Raw genomic sequence first — 26,772 nt, 5'->3', positions numbered from 1 at the left:
CGAGTAACAATTTAGAAAATCAAGGTTGTCTCTGAGGAGATGATACATCTATATTTCCAATGTTCATAATAATCATGTATGACTTTTACAGTCAGAAAAAATAGGCATTAGAAAATATTCATGACATATTACTTTATAAAATTAAAATTCTTTTATTGATTATTGAATATAGGACAAGCCAAAGGCATTTTGAACACTGATGTTTAATGAAGATACAAAACGTATTTTTAAAAATTCAGTTTGCAATTTTAGAGATTTTATTGATAAGCAAAAAAATTATGGCTTGATGCAATAAAATATCCACAACATTCTTAATACTTATACTCCAACTTACTCTGGATCCAAAGTTTTCATGCCAATATGAATATAATTGCATATTAAATACAATATGAACAACATTCTTAATACTTATAACTTACTCTGGATCCAAAGTTTTCATGCCAAGAGGACCAAGCAATTTTTTTTCTGCAATCTCCAAAGCTTTCCATGCTTTTTCTGTAGTAAAGAGCTCAGGGGCCTAATGAGTGTTAAAAACAAATATACAAACTTTTTAAGATCATAGAAGAATTAGCGTCCACCCAATTTGGAAAACAGACTATAAACTTGGAAAATAACGAAAACTTTAAAAATACAGTGCTGGTCAGAAATCAAGTGCAGATGCCTAATCAGACCTAATCCTATCGGGCCGACTTGGAAGCGCTGATCTTGGCCTTAGAGGTTAGGAAAGCTGTTTGAGGTGATTGTTTCCTTGTGTCACTTAAGAAAGTATACTAGCTCCAGAATGAAGCTGTCACAGCTACAGTGAAGGCAGAACACATTTAAACCCATATAATTCATTCTTTAGAAGATTTACAATAGCTTCCTTTAAGTTCATCTGGAACCCATTTTTTGCTTTTAGGGTCATAATATAATACAGAAGGATTTGTACTCCAATAGCATGAGTAAATTTACTTGTGATGTAGAGAAGGAGAGAAAGCATTGGTGACTAAGAATCTGCATTAATTTTAAATGTTAAATGAAATCAAATGTACACTGAATCAAAGCTGACATTATGTACCTTAGTATTTTTTATTCTACTATAATTAATAATACTACATTTAATACTCTTTTTGACAAAGTGGCAACATCTAGGCGGGCATAGAAGAACACATACCTTCTCTATTTTACTGTATTTTTAGACTAGGTATAGAGAAAATAAGGAGAGTCTAGAATTCTTGACTAGACAGAACTAATTAGTGCAATACAACAAAGAAAATGGAATGTGAATTGAAGCTACCCATATTAGTTCATTAGTCCAGATGTTTCCAACCAGTGTGCTGAGGCACTGGTCATGGCACAGGTGTGCTGAAATACAGACACCCTCTGCTTCAAGACAGCTGGGTAGGGCCTGGGGCTAACTGAAGCAGCTGGATCTGGCAGCAACCTAATCCATTTAGGCCAGCGTGCTGTACAAATATCATCATTTTCTATGTGTGTTATTGAGAAGAACTTCATTAGTCATCATCCATTATTTTCTATTTTTTGACACCAAATGTTATAGATTAAGGGTGATATGCATAATGCTTTATTCATTAGAAAAGACCATATAAAACTAGCTGGTAAACAATGCACTTTTTAGCAATTCGATGAATTTGAAAACAAATGGGAATAAAGAACTAAATAAACCCTATCATAATATTTTTGAAATTTGAAAAGAACAGAACAAATCACTTACCACAACCATTGCTATGGTAAAATTAGGCCTGAGCTGGTAGTCACACCAAGGGCTTGAAGCTCCATAACTATCTTTGTATATGCCACGTTTATGCACCAGATTAGAATGCTTTTCATTGACATCGGAAGGGTCTTCTGACACATGAAATAACTTTTCAAAGTTATCTTGTATTTTTCTGTTCCACTCATCATATGAGACTTTCACAACTTTTCCTGAAACATTACAGAAGACTTGGTAGTTTTAGGCATTCAAAGAAACTCATACATTTAGTTACAGCTAAAGAGTAATATTTAGTCAATAAATTATCCACTTTTTAAAACTGTCAGGGCCTTTTGAAGAACACTACCCAGAAATTAAAAATTATCTTTCACTGTATTACCAAAAAAGGATTAGACTCTAACAAATGATCCCAGATCATTTGTCTTTGTTTGGATCACTCTTACATTTGATAAAATTATCTTTATTGAGCACTTGAAAGGAAGCTAGTCCGAATTGAGAGGTGCCAGAAGTATATACTGTATTTATATATATATATATTTATATATATACTGCATTTCAAAGACATAGTACCCCCCCAAAAGAATGTAAAATAGTTCATGAATAATTTCGTATTGATTACATGTTGAAATAATATTTGGTATATATTGAGTTAATAAAAAAAGATAATCATAATTAATTTCACCTGTCTCTTTTATCTTTTTTAAAATGTAGGTACTAGAAAATTTTAAATATGTATGTGACTTAAATTATATTTCTATTGGACAGCACTGTTCTAGAAAAAGAGATGTAAAGATTTCATAATTGTTCATCAAAACTCGACTTGCTCACAGTCATACTGAGGAAAAAAAATAAGTATGATGCTCTTCATATCTCACTTCAAAGTTGCTATAAAAATATGGTTAGTAATCAGGTTTGTTACAGTTTTCATACAAGTAAATTAATGGTTTGTCTTTCCCCTTAATCTTAAGGGTTTTCTAATACTAGTTCATTGAGTCACATGATGATTACGTAGGTTAAGAATACAGACAGTACATTTGGAGTTTCTTTGTAAACAAAAGAAACAGCTTACCATGTCTTTTTACTGTAACTTCATGATAAGGAAAAATATTTTTTTGGGATAATTCCAGCAACCAACGAACAGCAGATTTACTCAGGCCCACAATTTCCACAGCAGACCCGTCTCTAAAATTAAAAATAAATTTTACTCTGTGACAATGAGTAAATTAAGCACTATCTAAAGGGCATTCAGGGACTTCCCTGGTGGTGCGGTGGAAAGACTCCACGCCCAATGCAGGGGTCGGGGTTCAATCCCTGGTCAGGGAACTAGATCCCACACGCATGCTGCAATGAATCAGAGTTCGCATACCACAGCTAAGGAGCCCGCGTTCCGCAACTAAGGAGCTGGCGAGCTGCAATTAAGACCTGGTGCAACCAAATAAATAAATAAATAAATAAATAAATATTTTTTTAAAAAAGGGCATTCAAAAAACAGCTTTGAAGAATTATATAACTAACACATTATATAAATGACTATCTATTAAAAAAATCCTCACTTTATAGGAATGTGTACTGCATATATAAGAAATTGTGATTCACTTTGCTATACAGCAGAAACTGACACAGCAGTATAAAGCAACTATACTCCAATAAAAAAAATCATTCCTCTTATTACTTTGCCATTGTTTACCATCTTAATGTATTTTTAAAAAATTCTATGAAGTAGAATAGAGATTATGGAGTAAAGGGAGATAGCTGCTGGAAAAAGGCAGAAGTAGGAGTCAGAGAATACTGAGATAGAGTTGCAGCGAAAAGATAGAAAATACGGGATATTGGATTGAAGAAAGCCAGGGAAGGTGAACATCATAATTTGAAAGCTTATTTTTAAGGAAAATGAAAGGGAAGTAGAAGATCTAATAATTCACCAAAATAAACAGGTTTTTAAAAGAATTTGTAGAACATGTAATGACAACTACTATTCAAGAATTTTTTTTGACAATTCTGATTGAAGATAAAATTTGGAATAAGAAAATAGTTTCTCAGACTTGATACTGTAGTAAGAACTTGAAATCATAAAAAGAAATGATGGGATAAAAGATTTAAAAATTAAGGGGAAAATGTTCAGAAAGCGAAAGGATTTCATAAAAGACAGGACAACTGGTTGTTTTCTATATTTACAAAAGATAATAATAATGAAATACTTACAAAGAAAACACTTCATGTTATAAAGAAATGTCTTAACCATGGGGATAATAAGTCATACAACTTTCCTTTGAGGTGCCTGCAGGTAATCAACCCATGAGAACATCCAGAAGAGAACAGATAGCTTTACTTGATGACTTATATCAAGAGGATTGTGTATGTGTATATTAGGGGAGAGAAAGGAGTGCGTGGAAGGGGAAGTAGGGGGAAGGAAGGAAGATTTTGACTGATTTAACATGAAGATTTCATTGTTAATAGAATAAAAGATTCCACAAGTATGTGGTTTTACAAATGATATAACTATATAAGCAGTAAAAATAAACACTACCTTGGAGTGGCTGGGATTCCTTTGTTTCTAGCTCTGTCACTTTCTCCCATTTTATCCATCCATGTACCGCAATTTAAGCGATTTCCTCCATAAACAAATCCTGTTTCTTCATCAACCCCTGCAGTTATATTAAAACCTAAAAAAGAAAAATAAAACATTTATAAAAATATAATAAATTAGGACAACTACTCTAGAGAGCAATCTGGTAATACCTTAAAAGTTGAAGATGTGCATATTCTACCACATAATAATTTCGTTTCTAGACATACACTCTAGAGAAATGCTTACCTATGTGAACATGGAGACACATACAAGAATATACATTGCAACACTGCTTGTATTAGCAAGGAAATAAATAACTGCTGAGAAGAGGAACAGATAAACCCTAGTCTAGTCATATAATGGAAAACTCTATATCATTTAAGATTAATGAACTAGGATTTACATAAAGCAAAATGGATAAATCAGAATGACTGAGTAAATAAGTTGCAAAAGATATGCATAATAAGATGCCTTTTCTGTAAAAGTTTAAAATATAGATAATACTAATACATATAACCATGTATGTCTATATGGCTATGTCTAATATGATAATATTTGTATAAAATTAGAAAACATAAAATACATAATATATATACATTATACAGTAAATACTATGATATACTGAATATATGCTACATAATATATATCATATGTAACTTACACATACTCAAACACACATAAACACACAAAATACAAAAACATACATGGAAATAGTAAATCCTGATTATAGGTTGGTTGTTAATTCTAGAGAGTGAGGGAAGAGAAAGAGATAGAGATGAAACTTTAGCTGTATCTGTGGTGTTTTACTTCTTTTCAAAACAAAAGAGAACGATCTGAAGAAAATCTGGCCAATTGTTAATATCTGTCTAATTTCAGTTCTAGGTTCAAAGCATAATTTACATCATTATCTGTATGTTGAGATATTTCATAATTAAAATTAAAAATTTAAATAACTCAGAGATGATGAACACAGATGCAAAAATCCTCAACAAAGTATTAACAAACCAAATTCAACTTGAAAAAGCATACACCATGATCAAGTGGGATTCACCCCAGGGATACAAGGATGGTTCAATATTCATAGATTAATCAATGTGGTATCTATACATAGCATTAACAAATTAAAGAATAAAAATCATATGATCATCTCCACAGATGCAGAAAAAGTTTTTGACAAAATTCAACATCCATTTATGATTAAAAATTCTCAGCAAAGTGGGTATAGAGGGAATGTACCTCAACATGATAAAGGCCATATATGAAAAGCCCACAGCTAACATCATACTGAATGGTGAAAAGTTAAAAGCTTTCCTGCTAAATTCAGGAACAAGACAAGGATGCCCACTCTCACTGCTTTATTCAGCATAGTATTGGAAGTATTGTAAGCCACAGCAATCAGACAAGAAAAAGAAATAAAAGGAATCTAAATTGGAAGGGAAGAAGTAAAACTGTCACTGTTTGCAGATGACATGATACTATATATAGAAAATCCTAAAGACACTACCAAAAGATGACTAGAGTTCATCAATGAATTTGGTAAAGTTGCAGGATACAAAATTCACATACAGAAATCTGTTGTGTTTCTATATACTAATAATGAACTATCTGAAACAGAAATTAAGAAAACAATCTCATTTACAATTGCATCAAAAAGACTAAAACACCTAGGAATACATCTAACCAAGGAGGTAAAAGACCTGTATGTGGAAAACTATAAGACATTGATAAAAGGAATCTAAGATGATACAAACTAATGGAAAATATACTGTGCTCATGGACTGGAAGAATTAAATTGTTAAAATGACCATACTATCAAGGCAAATTACAGATTCAATGCAATCCCTATCAAAATACCAATGACATTTTTCACAGAACGAACTAGTTCTAAAACTTGCACAGAAACATAAAAGACCCCAAAGAGCCAAAACAACTTTGAGAAAGAAGAAAAAGATTCCCTTCAATGGGGGATCAAGATGGCAGAGTAAGAGGATGTAGAAATCACCCCTCTTCCCAAAACACATCAAAAATATATATACATTTGGAAAAATTCTCATGGAAAACTAACTGGAACCTGGAAGAAGAACTCCTTCACAACCAAGGCTGCAAAAATGATTCCCATGTAATTAGGTAGGATGAAAAGAAAGGCATTGGGTTGGAACCTGTGCCCCTTGGAGGGGAATAAGGGAAAAGGGAGATCACATGGGCAGACACTCACCCTGGGAAGTAAGTGGGTAGAGCCACAGACTGGGTGTCCAAGTTCTAGGGTCCTATATGGAGAAGACAAGCTCCCTTGGCTGTTTGGAGAACTCCTGGGACAGACAGAAAGGCTTGAGAAGCCCAGATTCCACTTGTGAGGAGTATGTGGGTGCTGGCTTTCCATAAGACAGGGTGAAGAGAGAGGTCTATCTTAGTGGCTATTGCCTCCTTGTGCTCCCCAATCTGAGCTGAGTAAATACCATGGCCCCACTCACTCCATGCCACAGCTTGGCACTGGATTTATGGCAGCCATGTCCTGGGAAAAGACTCCATGCAGGGACACAGAAGGCGGTCTGGGGCCCTGGATTGTGGTCCAGGTAGGGTGGCAGTGGCCATTGTTGGCACTTACTCAAACAGTGCCAGAGCAGCCCAGATTTCTGACAGGAGTGAAGCTGCTTCAATTCCCACAACCACAATGCCATGAATCCCAGTGCCAGTTGAGTGAATGCTTCAGCCCTGCCTACTCCATGCCATAACCTTGCACTAGATCTGGGACGACTACAACAGGGGATAAAATGTGACCTTGGACTGTGTCTGAGTGGATGCCTACACAGGCAGCACACTGGACCTCTGTAAGTGCATGAGCCCCACTTATTATAGCACCCGCCCCACCTCTGGGGCAAAGGCCCCAGTGTGGGGAGAAGGAAAAATACACACTTAAAGGGAACAGAGCCAACTCAAGCCTGACCTTCAGGACACCTGCTCCAGAAACTTGGGAGCAGACCCTGACCTTGAAAGGGCAGTGACTGCCACTGAGCAGAGAAGAAATCCCACCTCACACCCTGTGTAGGCTCTAGCTCCTACAAGACCAGCCACACCCCATATCAAGGTGATAGTGGCCAGTACACCCTGAGGAAAGACGTGCCTTGTGTCCACATCAAATCCAGCCCTCACACCAAAGATATTTGGCACATGTAGTCCACACAGGGATGCCCTCACATAAAAACACAGTTTCAAGATCATGATAATAACTGTTTCACCTAAATTCATAGAGACAGAGAAAGTTAAGCAAAATGAAATGGTAAAGACCTCCCAACTGAAAGGGCAAGAGAAAGCCCCTGAAAAAATAAATAATGAAACAGAGATAATCAGTCTACCAGTGAGTTCAAAAAGTTAGTAATGAAAATGCTAACTGAATTAAGAAAGAGAATTGATCTAAGCATGGGATCATTTTAACAAGGAACTATAACGAAGACCCAATAAAGAAGAGATAATTCAATTTCTGAGATAGAAAACACTTGAGAAGCAATGAATAACAGACTAAATGACACAGAAGAATGCATACATGATCTGGAAGATAGAATAATGGAAATCACCCAATTAGAACAGCAGACAAAAAGACAAATGGAAAAAAAAAAGCAACATATGAGATCTATGGGCTAATATAAAATGTGTCAATATAGGGGTTCCAGAAGGAGAAGAGAGAAGGGGATCAAAAATGTATTTGAAGAAATTATGGCTGAAAACTTCCCAAACCCAAAGAAGGAAACAGACATCCAGGTACAGGAACACAGAGGGTCCCAAACAAGATGAACCCAAACAGGCTCACACTAAGACATATCATAATTAAAATGGCAAAAGTTAGAGATAAAGAGAATTCTAAGGCAGCAAGAGAAAAACAGAGTCATATACAAGGGAACTCCTATAAGATTATCAGCTGACTTCGCTGCAGAACCTTTGCAGGCCAGAAGGGAGTGGCATGATATATTTACAATCCTGAAAGGGAAAAACCTACAACCTAGGTTACTTTGTCCAAAATTAATAAACCTTTAGTCAGGCTCATCAAGAAAAAATAGAGAGGATCCAAACAAACAAAATAAGAAACGAAAGAGGAGAAATAATAAATGATATCACAGAGATACAAAAATTCATAAGAGAATACTATGAATAGTTATATGCCAACAAATTGGATAGCCTAGAAGAAATGGACAAATTTCTAGAAATATACAGCCTGCCAAGACTGAGTCAAGAAGAAACAGACAATTTGAACAGGCTGATTGCTAGAAGTGAGATTGAATCTGTAATTTAAAAACTCCCAGCCAACAAAATTCCAGGAGTGGAAAGCTTCACAGGGGAATCCTACCAAACATATAAATAAGACCTTATACCTATCCTTCTGAATCTATTCCAATAAATTGAAAGGAGGGAACACTCCCAAATTCATTCTACTAGGCCACCATCACCCTGATACCAAAACCAGACAAAAACACTACAAAAAAGAAAATTACAGGCCACTATCTTTGATGAATATAGATGCAAAAATTCTCAACAAAATATTGGCCAACTGAATCCAATAATACATAAAAAGGATCATATACCATGATCAAGCTGGATTCATTCCAGGGTCACAAGGATAGTTCAACAGAGGCAAATCAATCAATGTGTTAAACCACGTTAACAAAAGGGAAGAAAAAAAAATCACATCATCTAAATAGATGCAGAGGGCTTCCCCGGTGGCGCAGTGGTTAGGAATCCGCCTGCCAATGCAGGGAACACGGGTTTGAGCCCTGATCCAGGAAGATCCCACATGCCGTGGAGCAACTAAGCCCGTGCGCCACAACTACTGAGCCTGTGCTCTAGAGCCCGCAAGCCACAACTACTCAGCCTGCGTGCCACAACTACTGAAGCCTCGTGCCTAGAGCCCGTGCTCCGCAACAAGAGAAGCCACCATCATGAGAAGCCCGCGCACTGCAACGAAGAGTAGCCCCGGCTCGCTGCGACTAGAGAATGCCCTCGCGCAGCCACAAAGACCCAATGCAGCCAAAAATAAAGAAATAAAAAGAAATAAATAGATGCAGAAAAAGCATTTGACCAAATTCAACATTCATTATGATAAAAACTCTCATCAAAATAGGTATAGAGGGAACATATCTCAACATAATAAAGGTCACTTACTACAAACCCACAGCCAACAAAATACTCAATGGTGAAAAGCTGAAAGCTTTCCCGCTAAATTCAGGAATAAGACAAGGATGCTCACTCTTGCCACTTCTATTTAACACTGCATTGGAAGTCCTAGCCACAGCAATCAGACAAGAAAAAGAAATAAAAGGTATCCAAATTGGGAGGGAAGAGGTAAAACTGTCTCTATTTGCAGATGACATGATATTCTATATAGAGAACCCTAAAGTCTCCATCCCAAAACTATTAGAACTAATAAATGAATTCAGCAAGGTTGTAAGATACAAGATCAATAAATAGAAATCTGTTGCACTTCCATACACTAATAACGAAATATCAGAAAGAGAAAGTAAAAAAAACAAAACAAAACAAACAAAACAAAAACCTATGGATAAACTAAACCAAGGAAGTTAAAGACCTGTACCCTGAAACCTATAAAACATTGATGATGGAAACTGAGGATGATTCCAAGAAATGGAAAGATATCCTGTGCTATTAGATTGCAAGAATTAATATTATTAAAATGGTCATACCACCCAAAGCAATCTACAGATTTAAATCCCTATCAAAATACCCATGACATTTTTTTCACAGAACTAGAACAAATAATCCTAAAATTTATACGGAACCACAAAAGACCCTGAATTGCCAAAATAATCCTGAGGAAAAAGAACAAAGTTGGAGGTATAACCCTCCCAGACCTCAGACTATACTACAAAGCTACAGTAATCATAACAGCACACTATTGGCATAAAAACAGACACATAGATCAATGGAACAGAATAGAGAGCCCAGAAGTAAACCCATGCAGCTATGGTCAATTAATCTATGACAAAGGAGGCAAGAATACACAAAGGAGGAAAGAAAGCCTCTTCAATAAGTCGTGCTGGGAAAACTGGACAGACACATGTAAAACAATGAGATAAGAACATTCCTTCATACCATGTACAAAAATGGACTCAAAATGATTTAAAGACCTAAATGTAAGACCTGAAGCCATAAAACTAAAAGAGAACATAGGCAGAACACTCTTTAACATAAATCACAGCAATATTTTCCTGGATCTGTTTCCTAAGGCAAAATAAATAAAAGCAAAAATAAACAAATGGGACCTAACTAAACTTAAAAGCTTTTTCACATCGAAGGAAACCATCAACAAAACAAAAAGACAACCTACAGAATGGGAGAAAATACTTGCAAATGATGCAAGCAATAAGGGGTTAATATCCAAAATATATGAACAGCTCATATAACTCAGTATATTAAAATAACCCAAATAATACAATAAAAAATAGGCAGAAGACCTGAATAGACATTTTTCCAAAGAAAATATACAGATGGCTAATAGGCATATGAAAAGATGCTCAACACTGCTATTATTAGAGAAATGCAAATAAAACCACAATGAGGTATCACCTTATACCTGTCAGAATGGCTATCATCAAAAAGGCTACAAATAACAAATGTTGGAGAGGATGTGGATAAAAGGGTACCCTCGTACAATGTTGGTGGGAATGTAAGTTGGTGCAGTCACTGTGATATTTTTAATACCTAAGTTAGGTCACATCACTCCTGCTCAAAACTGTTCACTGGCTCACTTCAGTATGGAGTTTCCTTAAAAAAACTAAAAATAGAACTACCATATGATCCAGTAATCCCACTCTTGGACATATACCCAGAAAAGATGAAAACTCTAATTCAAAAAGATACATGCACTGCAATGTTCACAGCAGCACTATTTACAATAGCCAAGACATGGAAACAACCTAAATGTCCATCAACAGATGAATGAATAAAGAAGATGTGGTGTATGTATATATATATATATATATATATATATACAGTGACCTACTTTAACATGGATTTGTTTGAGTACTGGTGAGATTGAATGCTCCCCCTATGTTTATTAATGGATGGTTGATGTATGTCCTTGGGCAAGTTACTTTTACCTCCTGTTCCTATTTCCTCTATTATGAGCTAGGAATAGAGGTACTAGCTTCTGGAAAATGTTTGTCAAGTGATACACAAAGGCAAAGAGCTTTTCAGTTTATTTGATATTAAATACATGACACAAAGGCAAAGAGCTTTTTAATTTATTTGATATTAAATAATTGGATAGTCAATGTTTAGTAATTAAATCTCAGAGATTTAGCTACAAAGTCATAAGAACACACACAAAAAGGTACACAAGTCAAAATGACTATGAATGAATAGGTTGTTTCAAATGCATAAAGTGGGTAGAAAATTTTTGCACTTTCTGATGAGTTGGCAAAGTATTCCAGGCTATTGGCTCCCTCCCCACAATCAACCCTGGAGAAACTACAGAAGTATATGTGAGGTATTGATGTGAAGAAGTCACATAATGTTTGGGAGAAACTAATAAAAACACGTGAGGACTTCCCTGGTGGCGCTGTGGTTAAGAATCCGCCTTCTAGTGCAGGGGACACGGGTTTGAGCCCTGCTCCGGGAAGATCCCACATACCACAGAGCAATGAAGCCTGTGCACCACAACTACTGAGCCTGTGCTCTAGAGCCCGCGAGACACAAACTACGGAGCCCGCGTGCCACAACTACTGAAGCCCACGTGCCTAGAGCCTGTGCTCCGCAACAAGAAAAGCCACTGCAATGAGACGCCCGTGCACCGTGAAGAAGAGTAGCTCCCGTTCACCGCCACTAGAGAAAGCCCACGTGCAGCAATGAAGACCCAGCACAGCCAAAAATAAATAAATAAAATAAATAAATTTATTAAAAAAAACAACCCCCCCCCAAAAAACAAAAAAAAAAAAAACAAAACAAACAAAAAACAGGTGAGACCTGACCAGCCACTTTGGACTTTTATTCCACCTCGGTTCGTAAGGCTGCTGTGTTACAACTTAACGAGATTGCTTCTTTTCAGTGCTTACAGAGTAGCTAATAATCAAGGGAATATGAGCTTGTTGGGAAAAGATAAACATTAGATACCAGAGGAGTCTAACGACTATATAAAAGAGAGAAGCTGAGTAACATATTTCACATGAAGCAGAATTACTGGAACAGATGGACCAATAATATACAATAAGCAAAATAAATATCCTCAAAGACATAGGTAAGATATTATTAACATGAAGCGGGAACAAAAGACATTAAAAATGACTAAGTGGAGATGTTAGGTCTGAACTTAATAGTTGAAATAAAGAAAACAATAAAGTGATAATAAGGGACTAAATAGTAGATAGACATAGCTAAGAATGAATTAGTGAGATGGAAAACAAGATTGAAAAATTCTCCAGAGGTAGCAGGAATGGTTAAAGGGAGAAAATAGAAAAAAAAAGAGCTAGAAGCTATGGGGATAGAAATAAACCAAAAGATATCCTGACAAAAGTATCCCCGGAAAGTGGAAAGAGAAGGAAGAAAATATTTGAAGAAATAAAATGATAAATATCCTAGAATCAAGAAAGATCTCAGGTTAAAAGCACTCATAGAGTACCAAATGAAACAGATAAGGAAAGTTAGAGTAAAATCCTGAATTCAGACAAAGAGATGGTTCTAAAATCTTCAAGAAAGAAAGAGTAGGGCTTCCCTGGTGGCGCAGTGGTTGAGAATCTGCCTGCCAATGCAGGGGACACGGGTTCGAGCCCTGGTCTGGGAAGATCCCACATGCCCTGGAGCAACTAGGCCCGTGAGCCACAACTACTGAGCCTGCACGTCTGGAGCCTGTGCTCCGCAACAAGAGAGGCCATGATAGTGAGAGGCCCGCGCACTGTGATGAAGAGTGGCCCCCACTTGCCGCAACTAGAGAAAGCCCTCGCACAGAAACGAAGACCCAACACAGCCAAAAATAAATAAATAAATAAAAATAAAATAAATTAAAAAAAAAAAGAAAGAGTAGATCACTTCTAATGGAACAAGGTATAGGTCCATATACCTTTCAATAGCAATATTGGAAACAAGAAGTCAACAGAATAATATTTTCTAAAGCATTGAAGAAAAAAAGCATTTATGTCTAATCTGTCATTTAAATATGAAAGCATAATAAAAATACTGTCAGCCATACAAGGCCTCAGAGGGCTTGACATGTAAGTCCCAACTTTAAAAACAGTCATATAGCAGCACTAAAGATACTCACATAGCAACAATAAAATGATTACAGCAAGGCACTGTAGTAGTAGGCACTGTTCTGAGAGGTTTTCAGGCATTAACATAAATAAATAAGTTCATCTGATTAACTCAAATAAGGAAAGAAATAAATCTTAGAGGATACTAGTAAGAGAGATGGAATGAAAAGATGGTCAAATTACACATAAAAGTTTATTGTTGCCTAAGAAAAAGCAATAACCAAAGAAAACAAAAAGAAGTACAGTCATAACAATTCAAACTGAAATTCCACCTAGATAATATCAAATAGGGATTTGGGGAGAGGGGCACACACTAAATTACTTATTCTGTTAGGGGTCAATATGGATTTTAATAAGTTAAAGAAATGAACATAGACATGGTAAATTAATACAGATATAGGTCTTGAAAACAAGAATCATAAGAACAAAAATAGAATGAATTAAAGTGGAACGAATTGTTTCTTTAAAAAAAATTTGTAAAAGGCCAACTCACATAGTTAATAGAAGTTAATGTGAGAGATTATCTTTGAGACATGGAGGTGGGGTAGGATTTCTGAAATGAAATATGGTGAAGGACACCACAGATAAATTGGGAAAAGGTTTGTGCAATTCTAAAACTAACGATGGACAAATATCTAGAATAAACAAAAAACTCCTGATAATCAACATGAAAAATACAGGAATGCCAAAAGAAAGATGAGTAAAGGCATAGAACATGAACAAATAATTTATAGAAAAGGAAATTTTCCAAAGAGGCCAATAAACCAATGAGCAAATACTCAAATTCAGTAACAGGAGAATTGCAAGTTAAAACAATTACATATGGCTTTACACCCATATTTGGCATTAGAGGATAATGCCAAATGTTGGTAGGCATATGGACACTTAAGAAGCTACTTTGATTGTTAATGGGAATAGAGACTGGTGCAGTAATTCTGGAAAGGAATGTGGTAGTGTTTAAACAAAGGGCATAAGAGTATAGTATATGTAGCTCTGATATACCAATGTTATGTGAAATAAGCCAGACATAAAAGGACAAAAATTACATACTTCCATTTATATGAGGTACCTAGAATAGTCAAATTCATAGAGACAGAAAGTAGATTAGTAGCTACTAGGGGCTAGCAAGGGAGAGAATGAGGAATTATTGCTAACCGGGTATAGCTTCAGTTTGGGATGATGAAAAAGTTCTGGAGATGCATAGCGATGATAGTTGAAAAACAGTGCAAATGTACTTAAAGCCACTGCACTGTACACTTAAAAATGGCTAAAATGATATATTTTATGATAAAATGGTAAACGTGTATTTTACCACACACACTTAATGGTAGAAAACCAGCAATCCAATTAGAAAATGGATAAAAGACATGAACAGACATTTCATCAAAGAGGGGATATGGATGGTAAATAAGTACATGAACAGATGTTCAAAACCATTAATAGGGAAATGCAAATCAAAACCACAATGTGTAGTGGTCTACACAACTGTCAGAACAGCTGAAAATAGAAAGTGATAACAACAAATTCTGGCAAGGACGTGGAGAAACTGGATCTATCCAGCCTGCTGGTGGGAATGTGAAATGAAAATAGTTTGGCAATTTCTTATAAAACACAACATGTGCTGACCACATCACGCAATCACATTATTGGCATTTATCCCAGAGAAATGAAAACTTATGTTTACACAAAAACCTGTATATGAATGTTTATAGCAGCTCCATTTGTATTAGCCAAAAAAATTGGAAACAACCCCAACATCCTCCAAAAGATGAATGGTATATTCATAAAAGGGAATACTACTTAGCAATAAAAACTAATAAAATATTGATAAATGCAGCAACTTGGATAGTTCTCAAGGGGAATTATGTTTAGTGAAAGAACCAGTCTCAAAAGGTTACATACTATATGATTCCATTTATCTACATTCTCAAAATGACAAAATACAGAGATGCAGAACAGATTGGCAGTTGCTAGAGAACAGGGATGGTTGGTGTGACTATAACGGGGTAGCACAAGGAAAACCTCTTTTGTGATGGAACAGCTCTGTATCTTGACTGTGGTGGTGGTTACATGAAGCCATACATGAGGTAAAACTGCACAGAACTACACACACACACATACACACACACACAGATGAGTTAATGTAAAACTGGTGAAAAAGGAATATGGTTTGTGGCTTAGCTAAGAGTATGACACTAATATCTATTTCCTGATCTTGATATTGTACTACAGTTATAGAAGATGTCCTCATTGGGGGAAGCTGGATGAAGGGTTCAGGGTACGCTTATGTATCATTTTTGTAACTTTCTATCAGTCCCCAATTCTTTCAAAATTAAAAAGTTAAAAAAAAGGTCTACATGCACTTAAAGCAATATATATTTTATAAGACAATACATGAATATACAACAAACCCACTGGAATGTCTCTAAGGGGAATGAGTAATAAAATGAAATAAATTATTGTTAGCCTTGCACTGGCTAATGATGATGACAGTGTGCCATAGAAATAGGAATATGATGAATTTCAAAGAGGTTAAAAAACTATATTTTAACTCTGAATACAAATAAACCTCTTTATAAAAAGTATTTTATAAGAGCCTAGATTATGGGGCATACAAACTATGGATGAAATCCTAGCTCTGCCACTTAGCAGCTGTGTGACTCTGGGCAAACTACTCTGCTTCAGTCACCTTACCTATAAAAAAGGGAACAATGTAACTCATGCCCAATGTTCCCAGGAGTGTTAAATGGGAATAATGTAGGTAAAGTAGTTAGTACAATGCTTAGCACATAGTAAGCACTCAATTATTAGCAATTATTGTTATGATTATAAATGCAAGCACCAAAATTACCTTTCAAACTGGCTGACAAAAGATACAACATTTTATCTTTCCTCTAGAAACTAAAACTAGACTGGTGAGATCCGAAACTCTTAATCTTTTTCATTATTATATTCTGAAGTTTTATACACAAATAAAATACTTGTAAAATAAATGAACAATTACAAGGTTTAATTTCATCTCATCACTAAATCTTTACTATGTACCTAAAGTTATGTACCTTCATCCTTCATGTTCCGATCTATCTGTGGACCAGCATTCCTTTCTCGGAACTGTATGCCCTGCATGTGTCTTTGCATAGCTTCCTGTATTACTTCAAACAATGGTTGATCCTGTTTGAGACATAATGGATGTTACTTCTGTTAGAAATCACATTTTTCTTATCGTCTTCCAAATTCCACAACTGAAGTTTTGTGGAAACATATATTTTTCCCTTAAAAGGAGAAATGAGGATAAGGGGTGGGACTGGGGAAAGAAGCAGCTCCTATACATCATATAATAGATCAGACCTTTGGCATACGAACATTTAACATATTGTAGTTTTAACTATACATTCTGTGACATGAAATAATTTGTAATTTGCTGATACGTGAAAAATAATCTTGTGAGCTTGTGTAATCTGCGTTAGAGTGAACAGTTCAGCTAATAAATGAATCTAGCTTATTATACAGAAATCTCAGTTTTAAATTGGCATTGCTGTTCTAAGTCATCCACGTACATAGCAATGGAGATAAACTATATACTATAATGGTAATTTACTTCAGGTTAAAAAAATTTTTGGACAAATATTCTTTGAACACTTCATGATAGAAACATTGCAGTGACATAAATCTATGCTAGCCCTGAGGTAGCTTAGAAGTCCTCCATACCAAATAAACTATAACATAAATGCAGATCAGAAGTGGCAAAAGTACAATATCCCTGTAGATTCCTGACTGGGGGGAAAAAAACACAAAAAAATGTTTATTCATTCTGCACTGCTCATAAGATAAATTCTGAGCTCCCTGGATTGGTAGCCAAGGCTCTCCGCAACCTGGTCCACCCTTTCCACAATCCCTTACTACCCTGCAGGTACCCTACACGAAAAGCCAAACTAGACTGAGCAGTATGTCCTAAACTGTGCGTCAATCCACCCCATGCTTTATTATTCATTTCATCTTTAATATCTTCTCACAACTTCCCTCATCTCTGATGAAATCCTACTCACCTTTCAAGGCTTAGTTTAGGTGAAATTTTAGTTACTTTCTGTAGTCCTCCCTGAGACCCACTTACTAGATCATCTCTCTTTTATGAGACTACATAGCACTTCCCTCTTTTTTCCAATGATTGTATTATATACACGTCACCTCTTCTACCATGTTGCAAGCTCTTTAGGCAAAGAGCAAGTCTTGTCTCTGCAATCTCTCATAGTAGCAGCAGGTGCTAAATAAATACCAATATTTGAAGAATTTGTAAGATTCAGATTCTTAATTTTACATGAATTTTACATTAGAAGCTAACAGTCATTTTTCAGGAAAAACAATTATTTTAAGAAATGATCTTTACCAGTGTGCCAGCAGACAAAGGAGCAGAATCATCTGTAGGATACATTCTGGAAACTGGGCACCTGAGAATGTCTAGACCATTTGGGACCATTTTACAATAATCCTGAATACACTGCAGCCACCACCACACAGCATCCCGGCAGTTGTATCTGGCATAAGTTCCTTCACCCAGGAGATTAGGAATGAGACCATGTCTCAGGGTACCAGCAAATGCTAAAATAATATTCCTAAAACAACAGAATTAGGTGAATCATTTGACATGAAAACAATCACTTAAAAAATTGAAGACAAAAAAGTCACTCTTGGTAATCATTATTTTTTATGTATTTTCTCTCTTGCCCTTCTTTCTTTGTATTTTCATGTAGAAAGAGGTCATAATATAAAATAAGCACTGAATTAAAAGTCAGGAACCTTGATCCTAGCCCTGTCTTTTTCTCTAACAATCTGTGTGACTAACCACCTCTGGGAGAATTTTTTTTCATCTGTGGAGTTTGGGATTGGACTGGGTGATTTTTAAGGTCCCTCGTAGCTCTAGGTTTTACTTTTGAAATTCCTCGTATTTCAAAATCTGAGTAACTAAGAACATGAATCTTATTACTTTAAATAGCAGATACCAAGAATAAAACAACCATGTAAGAAAATAAATGGGTAAAAACTGACCTTGAAAAACATAATTTATTTTCAAAAACTTGTAGAGAATATTTTATCTTTCAAAGTGTTATTCTACTATCATACACCAAATGACAGCTTTGTAAGATGGCATGGCATTCTAAAAAGAGCATGAAACTGAGAAATAAGAAGACTGAGATTTAAATCCTAGTGTTGCCATCTGTATGACCTTGGAAAAGGCATTTAAAATCTCTAGGCCTCAACACTTTTTGGCTAAACCATTTAGAAATTTAATTAATTCTATATATCAGTTCAATGCCCATTTCTTTTTAAAAAATTTTTTAAAATTTTTGGCTGCGTTGTGTCTTCATTGCTGTGCACGGGCTTTCTCTAGTTTTGGCGAGTGGAGACTACTCTTTGTTGCGGTGTGCGGGCTTCCCCCTGCGGTGGCTTCTCTTGTTGCAGGGCACGGGCTCTAGGCATGCGGCCTTCAGTAGTTGTGGCACGTGGGCTCAATAGTTGTGGTGCACAGGCTTAGTTGCTCCGTGGCATGTGAGATCTTCCTGGACCAGGGATTGAACCCGTGTCCCCTGCATTGGCAGGCGGGTTCTTAACCACTGCGCTACCAGGGAAGTCCCGTGCCCATCTCTTAAATTATAGTGTAAGAGGAACTTTTTATCTTCACAGTACAAAAGTGTTAGTATGGACCGTGACACTTCCAATTAATAAGAGGTCTGAGTATTAGCAATCTTAATTATCTAGAATATGTCATACGTGAGAAAGTTGAATAAAAAGTCCTCTGTCCATGAACATCTCTGCAGAGGGTGGAAGTAGAACTATCTGTGGTAGAGACAGCCATGTGTCCAATAAAATGGCTTTCCTATACATCCCAGCCTACCTTACAGTTGGCTGTGGCCAGATGACTGCATTCTAAGGCAAAAGAATGTTAAGTGCATGGAACAAGTGTGTTTTCCTCAGGCTCTCTTTTCCTCTCTGCCAGCTGACTGGAGAGAACCTACAGTCCCTGGAAGATGGTATATCCTGAAGATAAAGGAGCCTATATCCTTTCACCACTAAGTAGAAAGTTCCCTCCTGAACACTCATACAGGATCAGAAGCAAATGAATTTTGTTTGTGAAAAGCCATTGAAATTTAAGAGTTTATAATTCATAGCAGCTAGCACTACCCTAACAAATGCATTATCTTCTGGGAACTCATCTAGATCAGGGGTAGGCAAACTTTTTTTCGGTAAAGGGTCAGACAGTAAATATTTTAGGCTTTGTTGGCCATATATGGTCTCATCATGTATTCTTTTTTTTTTTTAATGATCCTTTAAAGAGGTAAAAACCATTCTTAGCTCATAGGTCATACAAAACAGGTGACAGGCCATAGTTAGCGGATGCTTGATCTAGATAGTCATATGTAAAACTAAGTAGCAGAAATTTTTGACAGTACATAGAAGTGAACATTGGGAGCCCAGATAACAATGAAAGTAACAATAATTATTTTAAAAATGAACATTTATGGAGTGCTTAGCATGTGGCAGACATTGCTCTAGATACTTTAACTGTATTAGCTTATTTAATCCTCACAAAAACCCTATAAGGTAAGTACTATAACCATTCTATGGAGAGCACGAAGAGAACAAATAATTTGTCAGGTGGGCATTTGGAACCAGGATTAGAACCTGGTAGTCTGGCCCAAACCCAAGTTCTTAACCACTACACTGTGCTCCTGACGTTCCACTTCCTACTTCTTAATCACGGTCATTTAGGGGCATTTGGGGAAGAAGCACACAGCCGCCCAAATTTCTATAGCCCCATAATAGTATCTTAAATCCATAATAAAAGGTCTTATTATATATTAGGTTAGTATAGGGAAGCATATAATACATTTTAGATGCTCACTTAGAAATTTCCAATTTTAAAAGGATCAAAAATAAAACTTGTCATTTGGAGAGGCAAACCTCCAGTTATTTCTCGGGTGACATCAAAACAAGGTATCATATAAATGCTTTTTTTGCTACAAGTTTTAACTTGTAGAGCAGTGATATCAAACTTTAGTCTTAGGCCGCTGAAAATCACCTGGAGCCCCTGCAAAAACACAGATTGCCATCTGCCACCTCTGCCCTTTCCACCCCCAGGTTTGGATTCAGCAGATCCAGCATAGAGACCAAGAATTTGCATTTCTAACAAGCTGTCAGATGATGGTGACACTGCTGATTTGTGGAACACTATACAGCACTGATGTAGAGCCTTTCTTTTCTACCTCCGATAAATTCATACATAATATTGTGACATAAGAAAACACCATTTTAAGTCTAGAAAACATAAAACTGGAGGTTACGAGGTCTGACATTAAAAAGAAAACCTGGTATTATAATTCTTTCTACCGAACTCCGTCAAAAAGCCAGCAATGCCTTCATTATGGAAGAACAAAAAATGGCAGACTTTCCAATTTTACCTAAAAGTTCATTTGAGTTCTTACACTTAACTTGGGCATAGAAATTTTACTCTTTAGTGAGTGATGTTAGTAATATGGTTATACATTTTTTAGTTTTACTTGAAATAAAGTAGCAAATGCTGAAGATAACCTGATCTGTAACATGAAGGGTTAGAATTTGGTAACTTTAAAGATTTTCACTTCTTTGAAATTCTATGATCCTATTAATTGAATACATAAAAAATAAAATAAAAAACACACTTAAGGAAAACATGCCTCCCAAATGTTGAGAATAGATGAATAAGAAGTCTGAAGAGCATGTGAAAAACATTCAAACATAAACCTGCATTGTAACTTTTTAGAGATTCCCTACCTGGCCTCCAAGTAGCGTCCAGTAATCAGCAGCAGACCTTTAAGGGCAATAAAAGTATCCCTTCCCCAGCAGCGGAAAATACCAGAAGAAAAGTGAGGTAAGCCTAACAGAAAACACAACAAAGTAATATATTAACCTTAATATACACAAACCTATGAACTCCATTACTACAGATGAGTTGCTCTAAACTTGGGGGTCAAGGATGAGCTAAAAAGAGTCTTCAAACCCTCTTAAGGTATCTGCAGAATGTATGGCTATACTTATGTCAACTTTTGTGTGATGAGGTTCCATAATCATATCTGATTCTTAAAGGAATCTGTCACCCAAAATAGATTAAGAATCAGTGCTAGAGAGTGATGCTTATCTGAACTGGTTCAAATGTGTGAGTCTTTAAACACAGATAAACTTTCTTTTAGTAAATTAAAGTTAAAGATTAAAATCAGAGGTCAAATATTTAACACATCAAGAAACTCTTAATATAATAGTAATGATATATTTTAAAAGGTTCTACGTGCAATTCGAAGGCAACAAATTAATCTAAATATGAGATGATTACCTTAATGATACATAATTAAATGTTTATTAATCTATCACTATAGAGTTACTTTATTACCAAATTTCCCATTTACTTAAAATGACTTAGAAGTGTTATAGTTTGTTAGCCAGAAACAATTTTCACAGATGAAAACAAGGATTTCAGATGCCAAATAACTTGAACATTCTAGGTAACTGCAGCTTTTTTTTTTTTTTTTTTTAATTTATTTATTTTATTTTTGGCTGCTTTAGGTCTTCATTGCTGCCCGCGGGCTTTCTCTAGCTGTGGCGAGTGGAGCCGGGCCTTCTCTTGCTTTGGAGCACGGGCACACGGGCTCTAGGCACGCGGGCTTCAGTAGTTGTGGCACGCGGGCTCAGTAGTTGTGGCTCACGGACTCCAGAGCACAGGCTCAGTAGTTGTGGTGCACGGGCTTAGTTGCTCCGCGGCATGTGGGACCCTCCCGGACCAGGGCTCGAACCCGTGTCCCCTGCACTGGCAGGTGGATTCCCAACCGCTGCACCACCAGGGAAGCCCGTAACTGCAGCTTTTATGCATGAAGTAAAACAGAGTGACTGATGGATAAAATCTAAAATTTTACTTTTAAATTGAGTTTGGTTTCTTACAAAACATGAAAAGAATATAATTGTTATCTGCATTTGTACTAAAAACAATAATCAGTAGGAAAGCAAAGCAAAGGAAATTAGCATTTCACTCAAGAAAACTAACTATGCTAAAGTATAAATGTAACAAAAATTTTAGGAAGGGAAAACTGAGGTCAGAAATAAAATGTTCACAGCATTCATTCATAACTATTTTCTAAGCACTTAACACTATTTGACAATATCTTATTTGTTTTCTGGTTTGTTCAATGAATGTCTCTCCCCAGTAGAAAATAAGATCCATGATAACAGAAATCTCATTTGCATTGTTTACCAAAGTGTATCACTGAAAATTGTAACTGGTACATATCACTATAAAAATTTACTGAATGAATGAAATAAAAGATTAATTATAAAAGGTAAATTGAGAGGTAAAAGAATTTGACTAAGATAAAAAAAATTGGCAAGACTTCACAATTTAAGTTTCTGTTTACTGGGTATTCACCTTGTATGTTCTTCTGTTAAGAAGTAACATCAGACGTTTCTTTCTATATTGTCTTTCAAATAGTGGTACAAAATTTCCCTGAACACTTTGTGTATTGTTTATACATGGTTCACATACACAGTTTATATACTGGGTTGGCCAAAAAGTTCGTTTGGTTTTTTCCGTAAGATGGCTCTAGTAGCGCTTAGTTGTCTTTAACTTCATTCAAAATAATTTTGTTATATTGTATTGCGACAGCTGTCATATCAGCGTGCATTAAAAAAAAAACTTATCAAAATTGGTGAATTTTTGTGTAGCCATTTTAATACTGAAGATGGAAGAAAAAAGGCAACATTTTCGGCATATTATGCTTTATTATTTCAAGAAAGGTAAAAATGCAACTGAAACGCACAAAAAGATTTGTGCAGTGTGTGGAAAGGTGCTGTGACTGACTGAACTTGTCAGAGGTGGTTTGCGAACTTTTGTTTTGGAGATTTCTCGCTGGACGATGCTCCATGATCAGGTAGACCAGTTGAAGTTGACAGTGATCAAATTGAGGCATTAATTTGAGAACAATCAACGTTATACCACATGGGAGATAGCCGACATACTCAAAATATCCAAATCAAGCATTGAAAATCATTTGCACCAGCTTGGTTATGTTAATCACTTTGATCTTGGGTTCCACATAAGCTAAGTGAGGAAAACCTTCTTGACCGTATTTCCGCGTGAGATTCTCTACTGCAACGTAACGAAAACATTCCATTTCTAAAACAAATTGTGACGGGCGATGAAGAGTGGATACTGTACAATAATGTGGAACGGAAGAGATCATGGGGCAAGCGAAATGAACCACCACCAACCACACCAAGACCAGTCTTCATCCAAAGAAGGTGATGTGTGTATATGGTGGGATTGGAAGGGAGTCCTCTATTATGAGCTCCTTCCGGAGAACTAAATGATTAATTCCAACAAGTACTGCTCCCAATTAGACCAACTGAAAGCAGCACTCGACGAAAAGCGTCTGGGATTAGTCGACAGAAAACTCATCATCTTCCATCAGGATAACGCAAGACCACATGTTTCTTTGATGACCAGTCAAAAAGTGGTACAGCTGGGCTGGGAAGTTCTGATTCATCTGCTGTATTCACCAGACATTGACCCTTTGGAGTTCCATTCATTTCGGTCTTTACAAAATTCTCTCAATGGAAAAAAAATTTCAATTCCCTGGAAGACTGTAAAAGGCACCTGGAACAGTTCTTTGCTCAAAAAGATAAAAAGTTTTGGGAAGGTAATGGAACAAAACGGTGCATATGATGTTCAATAAACTTCTTGGTGAAAATTTAAAACGTGTCTTTTATTTTTACTTTAAAAACCGAAGGGAAGGAACCTCTTGGCCAACCCAATATATGGTTGATGATGTAATTCTGATGATGATGATGACAGCAGCTATCACATATATATATAGTACTCTGTGCGGCACAGACTTCCTGGTACTTTAACCCACTTAACACCTTGCATAAAATGTAAGTATAGATAGATCCAAGGATGAGTTTGAGTTGGTATGCCCCAAAATACAGGCAGTTAGTCTTTGTTAAAAAGTCAAAACTATAAAATCTCTAGCACTGATGTGTGGAAATGTTTGTATTAACTTTTTGACCTCTGAGAGTATATGACTTAAGATCACACATCTTCTGAATGATTTCTACCTTGTCAATTATTATAAAAGCTTATAATTATATATATATTTTGCACCACTGTCACCAAAGGAAGGTATTCCTGGCCTTTGTATTCATTTAAAAATGAAACCAAGAAATCTACCTGCAAATCTGAGTACAGTCCTATATATTGTTAGTATGGAGTATATAAAACTCTCCCTTAGGATGTTAGAAAGAAATCCCAGAACTTCTATTTATATTTATGAACTTATCTTTTTAGTTTCTCTTTTTGTTTTATACTGTACCTGATATGTAAACATACCAAGTATCATAACTTATATCAGTATATCATTTATGATAACAATATATCTGTATATTTATTTTGGGAGTGCTTAACAACAGCAGTGAATAATCAAAAATGTTGAGATCACTATTCTATGTAATAGGCTTCTAAACAATAGGCTTTAAAATCAAATTCTGCCTATCAACTTTTTTTCACAATGGCCCTGTTCAGTTTTATGACCATCTGCATGGATTCACAGGGGAAAGTACCAGAAGGAGATCAAATAGTTGAGTGAAAATCTAAAACACAATTACATAATTAAAACATTCAGAAGGTTCATATGATCATTCCAAATGAAAAGTTAACTTCTTTTTTAGTTGTTGGGTCCACTAGGTCTTTTTTCTTGGTCTGAGCAAATGCAAATTTAAGGGTAAACAGAGGAATTCACACAGACAATACTGTTACTTTCATCCTGCAATTAGTATATTTCAGTTTAGTTTGGAAAGTTCTAAACTTCAGTGGAATCAAATATTAAATACTTCTTAGAAATAGCTTGAAATGTATTGAAAAGAAACCAAAAGCCTATTTTGATTAGATTTCAACTTGTTACTTGATTCGGGTTTTAAATCTACTTTCAGGAAAAATACCAATAGAGCTGAAAGCATTTGATTGCAATTAGACACATAATAAAAATTATTTAACATTTGTTTCATGCTTTGTAACTTGTAGAGGAGCTTTACAAGGTTGGGTTAATTTTTAATATTGGGAAACAAGTATAGTGTAATGGAAAAAGGGTAGTAAAACAAATTTGATTAAAAAATGCAAAATGTCATAAGTTGGAAAAAATAAACATGAAGAAAAGGATTAACTGGCCACAACAAAAAAAATGCACATAAATAAATGTCTGGTGCACAGTGGTAATTAAATAGTTAGCACGGTTATTATTTTTACAAGTGAATACCTATGAAATTTACTAAGCAGTAACATGAAATCTTGAATAACATCATGAGTTTTTTTAATAATAATTTCTTCATAATTTCCTCTCTAATCCTGACTTGCACATTGATTGAACCTTGTACATAATTTCTTACCTGCGGCTAGAGACACACAACACTGCTCCTTCTCTCTTGTGATTTCATTCAGCCTGCACGGTACATCCATAAGGGAAGGTGAAAGAAGTGGCAGAGAAGGGAATTGTCCTACTCCACACATTTGGACTGAACCCAGGGAAAGGTGTTTCACAAGGGTAGAACCGTTCTGAACAAAGCTGCAACAATGTTATAGAGTTCAAAATATTATGTGTAGAAATACAAAATTTTTTATTATTCATTTATTTATTCAAAAAATTTTATTAGGGTAAGAACACCTAAGTTGAGACCTACCTTCTTTAACAGATTTTTAAGAGTACAACACAATATTGTTATTTATAGCCACAATGTTGAACATCAGATCTCAAAGATTACTCATCTTGCATACCTGAAATTTTACACCCATTGATTCAAAAATTTTTGGCAGTATTATTTTACTTGGTTTCTTCCCTTCAAAAAGTCTCTCTACACAAATGTGTAACAATGCTAATATCAGTTGAACAAAATTTTCAACTTGGATAAGGTTTCAGAACTGCGTTCATTTCACCCAGTATTCTGTCTAGCTGGCTTTAAAAGGCCTGTTGTAAAACAAATGGTAGGGCTGAAGTTTTGTTCTTTCTGAAATCATGCCCAAATTGATTTGGCAGCTCTTCACTGGTACATTCCGACCTGTGGTTCCATTTTAGGGAAATTCACCAATAAAGGCAAATTTCATTTATAATAATAGCAGAATATTTTTTCTCTTAATTAATGAAAAATTAGAAAAAAGAATGGTGTGTGTAGAT

General features: G+C 35.7%; 1 protein-coding gene across 1 annotated transcript in view; it reads right to left on the bottom strand.

The window, feature by feature from the left end:
- Nucleotides 1-26,772, bottom strand: part of AGL (amylo-alpha-1, 6-glucosidase, 4-alpha-glucanotransferase) — a 77,571-nt gene that overhangs the window by 9,830 nt on the left and 40,969 nt on the right. Inside the window, exons 24-31 of the mRNA XM_068540389.1 lie at nt 25,991-26,166; nt 21,341-21,443; nt 17,919-18,144; nt 16,594-16,705; nt 4,242-4,377; nt 2,784-2,896; nt 1,715-1,926; nt 420-517 (exon numbers count right to left, since the gene is read on the bottom strand). Of these exons, the coding sequence (XP_068396490.1) occupies nt 420-517; nt 1,715-1,926; nt 2,784-2,896; nt 4,242-4,377; nt 16,594-16,705; nt 17,919-18,144; nt 21,341-21,443; nt 25,991-26,166 (1,176 nt within the window). The remainder of the gene's footprint in view (nt 1-419; nt 518-1,714; nt 1,927-2,783; nt 2,897-4,241; nt 4,378-16,593; nt 16,706-17,918; nt 18,145-21,340; nt 21,444-25,990; nt 26,167-26,772) is intronic.

The sequence above is a fragment of the Eschrichtius robustus genome, chromosome 3 (assembly GCF_028021215.1).
Source record: "Eschrichtius robustus isolate mEscRob2 chromosome 3, mEscRob2.pri, whole genome shotgun sequence".
Classification (NCBI taxonomy): Eukaryota; Metazoa; Chordata; class Mammalia; order Artiodactyla; family Eschrichtiidae; genus Eschrichtius; species Eschrichtius robustus.
Note: the sequence above shows the minus strand (reverse complement) of the source record. Positions and strands in the feature narration are given on the sequence as shown.